Consider the following 9,906-nt stretch of genomic DNA (forward strand, 5'->3'; position numbering starts at 1 on the left):
TGTACATGATTGTATTATTGAATTAATATATTAACGTTATAAATTACAATGAAATTAACATTACTATGATATTCCCATATCCCACATCAAAACCATATCTTGACTAAACTGTTGAAAATTACATATTCTGGTAGAAAACACAGACGGGATCGAATCCCTTTAAGAAGGCTCGAGTGTATCATATTTTAAAGAGTAATATGTAGGCAATTCATACATGTACATTTGGAATGTGTCAATGAGTGAGTAGTAAATAAATTTAAGTGTGCGTACAAAATAATAATTAAATATTTTTTCTGAAGTTTAATTTCAAAAAAAAGTTAAATTCATAAGTTTCTAGACTAGGTTATTTAAAAATCACTCTTTTTATTTAAAATCTAATGTGGTCAAAATAAATACAAATGTAATGTTATTACAATTATTCACGATATTTTAAATAAAATATCTTAATTTTATAGTTCTTTAAAGTTGAAAATTGAAAATCGACTTCTTGAACTTCAGATTTTAAGTATAAAAGTAATATCTGAATAGCCTAATCTAGAAACTTCTGAGTTCTAACTTTTTTTTTTTTTAAATTACAATTGAATTTCAGGATTTCAGGAATGATTAATGATTAATTTACTACTGCTTTTAGTAGTTTTCAATTATCATAGTTACATATGCAAACAAAAAAATATATTTGACTCTACGTGACGTATTGACTTGTGCGTGCGCGAGAGAGTGTGAGAGTGAAAAACGATAAATAATTACACACACTTGTGTTCATTTACTACTCACAAAGCTCTTGTCATATGAATTGCCTAATTATTACTCCTTAAAATATGCTACGCTCCAGGCCTCATAAGCCATAAGGGGATTCGATTCTAAAAGTATTTTTGAATAAAATAATAACTTCCAATATTCTTCAATATACTATTCAAAGTACATTATAATAAATTATTTACAGTTTAAACCAATCACTAAACTAAACATAACAATTTCAAATGAAATTGGAACCCAACGACAGTCAACTCTTTATTGAAGCCAGGGTGGACTTTTTTTTACCTTGCTTGGAAAACATAATTATTTAGTACATATATTTAATAATTTTAGTGTTTAATATATTAGTGTTTATAAATGTGTAACTGGCCCTCCAATTACAAAAGGTTAGGTTGGACCACACTGTTTTATTCAATCCAAGCTTACAGCCAATAGCATGATACTCGGTGGCCCATTCCACCACTCGACATGTAAAAAATGTTTATATTAACATTTGATAATTTATAAATCCCTCTAATCCCATTATAATTACTAATAATGGTTATAATTCAAGTGGAATAGAAGCATTAATAAATTTTAAAAATTATTTATACCTAATAAATAATAATTAACATTTTACCACTTAAATTTTAATTAAAAAAATTAATCGAATTGATTCAGTTTCTACTTATGAGATATTAAATACAATAATGGACAAAAGTTTTAAAAAAAAATGTATATTTATAGTAAAATAATATTTATAGTTAAACCAAAGTTAAAAATGTAGAACTTTAAATTTGAATTTCATCTGGCTTGCTTAATAATGCTAATGGCTTAGCAATTATATAATCCTGTAACAAATAACAATTATTAAATAATAAATAGGTTCGAAATTTTAACACATAATTTATGAAAATATACATAAATAACAATATAACGATAAGACAGGCCACACACTGACCAAAACCAGTTGATGCCGCCCATCCCCCTTGCCGAATCTGTCTGGTAATGTGGAGGAGGAAAAACCTTACAATATATGGTCAAAAATGAGCAGCTCTCACGTGGGATTGTAGCACAAAGTAATATTAAATATACAACATACCTAACTGTTAAAATGTAATAATAACATTACAAAAAAAAGCGGGCAAGTGGAAAATATTCTGCAGTACATTAGGTGTCTAGTCATTGTAATGGATGTGTTCAATTTGAATTCAATAATCATTGTATATGAAAAACAATTCTGATCGAAGACAATCTGTTAGTCTATAATATAACTAGGTAAATTTTATAATATTATTGTGATTAAAGTAATTTAATTTATTATTAGACATTAGTACTACAGTAAGTTAAATACATTTTTGCCAAAAAAATTGCATTTGAAATCCACAGTATACTATATTGTAATAATTTATGTTAAAAGATTCAAATACCCACAAATAATATTTTAAAATTACAACAAAATAACTAAAATTGTTATTCTTCATTTGAATATTTTATTTCATCCAAAATTTTTATAAAAAATAACAGTATTAAAATATTTTTTAGATCTTTTTGAGTACAGTATGATTTATTTATGAGAAGCATTGTTTTAAATTTTTAATCCTTAGCTACAAAAATTGAACATTTTATAATTTCTTAACAAAATAATTATTTGCAAATGTTTGTGACTTAGATTAATTTTGTTAACATTTTAACTTCAGACGCTCATAAATAATTATTGAGTTTATGCTCAACTTTTTCTCTTACTTCCACCAATAAAAACTTACGAGGAACTATCAATTAAATTTTTCAGTTTTTTGACCAAGCAAAAATTGTTTTATCGACATTAATTTTTTAAAAAAAATAATAAAAATAGAAATTTTCATATGCCCGCTCATAAATGGTACATAGAAATATTGCTAATATAAACATTTAGTGATAATATCATGTATGTATCTAGTATCTACGATTACTTTTTTTTTAGAGTTCTCTAAAAAATTTATTTTTACCTAAGGCTGGATTTGCATAAAAATCTTAAACATTATTTAAGATTATTATCATATAGTTATTATAAATATAAATAACAATACCTGCATTGTGAGGGCACCACTGTTCATGTTGTGTATTCTTAAATGACAGTCCAAACTTATGCTCATTACATGCATTTGGTTTAAATAATTAATACAGGATACTGATTTTACAGAACCAGTACTTCCTCTAAATGTTTTCACTGGTAATGTAGATTTTCCACGAAAGTCATAATGAAATATAGATCCTTTGGATGTTCCTACGATTACTTCACTGCAATTCAAAAAATAATATACATAGTTATAAACATATTTGAATAAATAGCTATTGGAGACTTAACTACATTTCCAAATTTTAAAATTATCACAATAATGGCATGTAAATAATAAACAAGAAGAATTAAATTTACATATAACAAATGTATATTTTATTATTGTTAATTATAATAAAAGTTAAACAAGTTTAAATCTAAAAATATTTTTGAATACTTTGTAATCAACTATAAGACTTAATAAATAATTAGAAAAAAAATGATTTAACATCACAAGTAAACATTATTTATTTTTTTTATATTTAATAATCCAGATAAATTACTAGTAAAAACTGATATTAGAAGTAACAATAAATGTTCAGAAATGTATTACATTTATTAATCCAGATAATTGAAAGATAACTGAAATTTAGAATGGTAGTTCTTATATCTTATTTATATTAAATATTCTTTAACATGTTGATTGCGTTTGTCTTTTTGCAGTTTTCACTCAGTGTATGATAAAAGAAAAAACCAAGAGGAAAAAAAATAAAGAAACTGCTCTTAACAATGTATGCATACATATTTAAAAACATGCGTTAATTCCACGCTAAATAATAATAAAATAACATTCAGCCATGCGTAGAGAATAATATACCATTTATTTTAAATGTATATTGGACGCCCGATTGATCCTCATGACGCCAAATGGCGTCAGTACGCATTCAACGAGTTGATAACTTGTTAATTTAACTTATTTCAACACAATAGTTAGTGGATCAAATAAAAAAAAAAAACAATATAAATTTTTATTGAAATAGAAATAAAGAATAAGAGTATTTAATAATAATAAAAAAAAGTTCTATACTTCAGAAGACTACATTTTTGACATATTATATATATAAATAACATTATCTCAAAATGTTGCGCATTTTATATTTAAAATGAAATTTTAATTAATGAAATTACATATTCAGTTTAACTCTTTTTAAAAATATAATATTATGGTCATATAATTTTAAAAATTGGGTTATTCTAACTCAAACTACTATAAATTTATAATTTTAGTTAAATTTAATTGAAGAAAATAGGCACTACTCAGTCTACATTTAAATCTATTACCCAAAGATTAAATATGTTATTATATTATATTTATTTTAATTAAATGAAACAAATAAAATTTCAAATAAACAAAGATTTGTGCAAAAACTAAAAAAAATAATAACATTTACATAGTATAAAATATAATTTTTTAAATGTATATTAATTATTAAGAGAGTTAATCATAATATTAAATTAAAGTACAAGCCTCAGAATACTATAGTAATAAACTATAAATATAGAACTATAAACTGCTCTTATAAGCTAAAATTATTTTATGGTACTCGGTGTCATCCAATAAATAATACGTAATAATATACTTACTAATCACTGTAATCTGGCATAGTTCTTAAGCTAACAAAACCTGTGTTTTCTGCTTTACAAGATGCTACTGGTCTTCTTTGACTAGACAATGGATCATGTAAATCAACCTATAATTTAGAAGCAAATTTAAAATTACTCATTAGTAATTGATAATCTATATTAATAAGAATCTAAAGCTGAACTTCGGTAACCGTATCAATCAAAAACTATTAGACTGTTAGACTGATTTGAGTCATTTTTTTTTTTTAAACGTTCATAATATTCCAAATGAGGTTTTTACAGAAAGAAAAATAGAAAAAGTTGCCAGAAAATTAGGGAAAACCTTGCATGGAAAGGCATTTCCATGGGATTTTTGTAGGTAGTATAAATTGTTGCCATTGGTTGCATAACATTATTTTTGGCTTAAGAAAAAATAATATTATTATTTCTTATCATTTATAGGGTAACCATTGATTAAATATTATATTATTATTTAGGTACTAGGTATATAATTAATTTATAAATTAACTTAGTTTAAGTTTATAGCCAGTTCTTACCACCATATATTAAGCTATAAGAGAATAAAGCTCTCCACAAACCATTATCTAGATTCTAAGTATTAAGTAATACCTAATCTTTAGATTGATTTAAGCTACACAGACATTTGTTGTCTCTGTCTTTGTATAATTTATGAACATACATTTATTTGTAGGAGTTTTTTTTTTTATTGTGTACTTAGGAAGAATGACCATTGCAATATAAAAATGTTGTGTCAATAAATAAAAAGTATTAATTACTCTGATCCCTACCGGAGGTTAAACTTCAAATTTCTAGTTATATTTCCTGTCTAAAATTTGTTTTACACTAACTAAACATAATTTTGATTAATTCTTTATATATTTGTTTAGATACTTAACAGTGGAAATAATGTAGTAAATTTATTTTTTTATTACTAACCATGTTTAAATATTTTGAAGTAAAAAGTATAAAATAATTAAGACATTACAAATAAGATCAACATTTTTAAATATTATTTTCATTAATTAATTCATAACTTAAAGCTTATGGGTTTTTGCACTGATTTTCTCAAAGTTTTAGTCATTTGTATCTACATAATGTAACAACTTAATATGAAAATAATTTCTTATAAATATAATTTTACTTTTAGTATATACCAAATTGTATAATTTAACCATCACAGTTATTAATTTGTATTTATATGTATGATGTGTCAAGACGTAATATGATTTTATTGATAGAAAATACAAAAAATATTTTTTTTTATGGATTGCTTCAATTAAAGGTTCTGTCAAACAGAATTCACTATAACGTGCGTTAAAGTGGTAAATGGCTTGTCGGGGTGGTGCTTTCACGCGCGTGAATAACGTCGCGTTGTAACAAATTACAAAATCAAGCGACGTGAAAATAACACTTACTGTTTGACAGAGCCTTAAGTTACGAGATTTAATTTATTTTTAGTCTTTAATTTCTAAAAATGTTTATACTTAAACAAATTATAAATTAATATTTACCACTCCATGTCTGTGAGAAGCTACTACTTTATTGTTATTAAAAAATTGAATATCAGACACATAACAAGGCAATTTGAGTTGAAGCATATCTGGTTTAGGCTGAAAAAAATAAAATAAAATAAATATAAACCTTTAAAACTAATGGACTAATATTAAGTAGGAACATATTATTAACAAAATTTGTACTATTACTCGAAAAAGGTAAATAGGGTTAACATATTTAAAAGAAACAGAAAAATTAAATTAAAACTTACACTTTTAGCAGTAAATTCAACCTTTCCCGTTTCTAAATCCCATATTTTTAACGGATTTTCATTTCCTCCTGTTGCAAATTTATCTAATGTAAGAACTTCTCTAATACATGATAAATGTGATCCAGTGCTTATTTTTTCCGAAACAATTTTAGTTTGTTTGATAGGTTTAACCACAACCATTCCATTGTCCACTCCAGCAATTAAAACACTTATCATAAGACATAAATTATTAATAATAAAATACAAAATATTTGTGATAAATTACTTACTTATTTTTTTTAAATACACCAATAATATTTCCTGATTCTTGAATGATATATTTCTTAGACATTTTCTTATTTTTTAAATCGAATAATAACATTTTTCTTTTTGAGCTTATTATAATTTTGCTTTCATCATAATAGCCAAGGTTATTTAGCGTTATAGATGCATCCAATAAATTTGTGTATTTAAACTTGTTCTTTTTAAATTCAACACCTGTTAAAAAAAATATTTAAAACATGTTAAACAACAATTCTAACAATCTCCTAAGCTACTCTAAGATTATTGTAAGTAAATAAATCTAACTATTTATTTTTAAAACTAAGAAACTTATTAACTTGATTAGACATCCAAATAGCAATAGAATATTAATAAAATTTCCAGTTGTAAAACTTATTTCAATAACAACAAAAGTTCATGTTTATATATATATTTTTTTTGGTCCAATTGTCCATAACCAATAAGAATTATAATTTATTAATTTAAATTTTATAAATGTATTAGATACTTAAATTTACCTATTTACTTAGTAGACAATTCTTACTAATAGAAATAATTATGGTATGTATGCAGTAAAATAATTCTATGTCAATTTTATTTTTATTAAATTAACTTAAAATAATAAAACTTATATTAAATATATGGAGAATCCTCAATGATAAATATTTACTATTTAGGTACTTATTTAAAGATACCAATAAACAAAGGTATATAATTGATAAAAACACAAAATCTAAAAAATATTTGATTTATTTATCAAATATTTACTATAAATTAAAGTAACAATGAATATTAATAATAATAAACATGTACCTACAATGTTAATCAACAATCATTGTTGTGTCAAGGACTAGATGCATACTTAATTACTAAATATGAGAAGTAAATTTAAAATGAATCAAAGATAATTATTTAGGTACATACAACTTGCAAATTGAATAGAAATTAATTTTGCATACTGTCAACATTAAATATATATTACTAGAACAACCAATGGTCTGGCTTTTGGTGATAAAACATATTTTTTTTATAATTTTGAGGAAATATAAAAATTAATATTGCGAAGCATTAGGAAATTATAAAAAATAATAATGAAAATTTATAGTTTTTAAGTTTGAATATATAGAAGCAGGGAGTGTATATGATATAAGATGTAACATAAAGTGGTGTGTGAAGGAAGATAATAAATATTATATACACATGAGTATATGACATATTATGAATACAATGATATTATATCTGCCTATATTATGTCTACATTTACAAAGATCAGTATGCGGGCATGTACAACAACAAAAGTATTATAATCCCAGATAATTATATTTCTAAAATTCCAATGTGGAAGGAAGGGCTGGGAACACATTCTCAGTAAATAGCTATTTCTAAAAATCTCTGATAGTATTTAATATTTATAGATTTTTCAGTTACAGCAGTCAGGTTTAGTATTGTAATTTGAGTTGTTCCACCCGCAAATAAAAATCTAAAACAACACTATTGAGGTAGGTACCATATTTTTATAACTAGTTTAGTAAGATCGGAATTGTATTGAGATAAAAATGTAAGTGGAAATTAATTTGCGATTGACGAGAGTAGTTTTTCGCTCAGTTATATGAGCTGGTCAAAACTTTTACCCCATGCTACTAAAAATTGAAATTACACCACTAATACACTGATGGTGCAATCCTACATCCCAAAAACTAACTTAATTTGTTAGGTATATAGTATGTATTAAATGTCAGTATGACAGACATGATATTCATCTATACACATGTCGAGATAATCCACTTAATTCATTAATATAGTTAGTTACTGACATTGCTGTTGATCTTTTGTACTGACTGTGATATTATTATATCGTAAAAAGTAAGTAAGTAGTTATTTTAAATAAATTATGCAGTATTAATTTCTTTGACTGAACAATGAATATTTAAATACTATCACATCCTAAAAGTATGGTTTATACTTGTCGCCTGTATGAACGCAGTAACGCGTGCATGAACAGATCAGGTTAGTTATATTTATTAACTATTTAGTATCAATGCATTAACTTAATTAAATAATGTATACAATCCTAAACGACAAGTTACTAATTTCCTCGCACTCATATGAGTTTAGATATTAAGAAATTATTTTAAATTACCGGTACACTAGGAGACCAATCAAAATCGGCATTACACAAATTTCTTAGCATAACAAATAACTTCAAATATTACCTTTTAACATTCCATTGCTGAACCCAATTATCGCATCGTAAGTCCAAGCCATTTTAATTGAATAAAAAACAACGATTGAAAAAATTCGCTCCACAAAAACGGCGAGTCGAGTTTTTACTATGCGGTCTCTTATCACCCGTCGCGAACACTTGTGTTATCGAAAACCACGTGCTTGTAGTTGTTTTGAAACGACGTAAATTTATTGATTACTCTGCGCGACTGTAAAACATTATTTTTGCCTCCATGATTTAACAACAATCATTACGGCCTCCATAACTTCACAATGTAATTTTTATTATTTGTAAATAGGACCAGTAACAACTGTAGGCTGGACAGGCTGGTAATTGTTTGTATTTGTATACGGTTATAGGTACATATTATTATACATGATAGGACAAAATTCGTCGAAATCACGAACATTTTCAAATTATTTTGAGTTGGAAAATTATAAAAAATGTTCTTTTTATATCTAACATTTGAAAATTAAATACGAGATTCCTCATTAGTTTTTTTACCTTCATAAAAAAAAATATCTTACAAAATATAAAAACACGGTTTTCTTAAAATAACTATTTCAATTTAAAAGACTAAAATTATTAAAATTGTTTTTCAAAAATCCCATGAAATAATTGCATAACATTTGTTTTTATTTTTGGTATATCTGATTTTAAATCAAAAAAGTGATTCCTAAAAGGCGTAGTCTAAAATTCAACCATTTTTTTCGAAATTACAATCGAACTTCAGGAAGTATGTTTAATTTAATACAGCCTTTAGAAGTTTTTATATTTATACGAACAAGAATATATATTTTCCTTTTTCATCAAGTATTAACATTTGCGTGCGTGTGCGAGAATGTTGCATCCGGCGACGGTTATCCGGCGCGGCATTACAGCGCTTCCCTGAAACATACATTAATGTTAATTTACTACTCACACATAAACATAGCCCAAATGTTGAAGTCATGTGAATTGCCTATATATTACTCCTTAAAACATGATACGGTGGAGCCCCTTAATTTAATAATGTATTATTCGAGAATCGTGGGTAGGTACTTGGAACTTTTAAATTTAAAGTATGTTGTTGAACTATTCACAGGTACGCCACTGAACCAACCTGTTTTGCTTAGCTTCCATATTCCAGCGGCCCGAATAATTCATAAATCATAATTATTTATTATATCGTCATTGGTGAAATGGCGTTTATACAAAAACTTCTCTGTAGTACGTTTACAGTTGCTAACCTTCGACACA

The 9,906-nt window shown here is 25.3% G+C and overlaps 1 protein-coding gene across 1 annotated transcript; it reads right to left on the reverse strand.

The window, feature by feature from the left end:
- Positions 1-1,455: 1,455 nt before the first annotated feature.
- Positions 1,456-8,791, reverse strand: LOC132936944 (WD repeat-containing protein 74-like). Its single transcript, XM_061003761.1, has 7 exons — positions 8,657-8,791; positions 6,452-6,659; positions 6,183-6,390; positions 5,929-6,027; positions 4,418-4,524; positions 2,805-3,015; positions 1,456-1,586 (listed from the first exon to the last, which is right to left on the reverse strand). The coding sequence occupies exons 1-7, from the start codon at positions 8,706-8,708 to the stop codon at positions 1,527-1,529; spliced, it is 945 nt and encodes a 314-aa protein (XP_060859744.1). The 5' UTR covers positions 8,709-8,791; the 3' UTR covers positions 1,456-1,526.
- Between the last annotated feature and the right edge of the window lie 1,115 nt (positions 8,792-9,906).

Source organism: Metopolophium dirhodum, chromosome 1 (genome assembly GCF_019925205.1).
Source record: "Metopolophium dirhodum isolate CAU chromosome 1, ASM1992520v1, whole genome shotgun sequence".
In the NCBI taxonomy this organism is placed as follows: Eukaryota; Metazoa; Arthropoda; class Insecta; order Hemiptera; family Aphididae; genus Metopolophium; species Metopolophium dirhodum.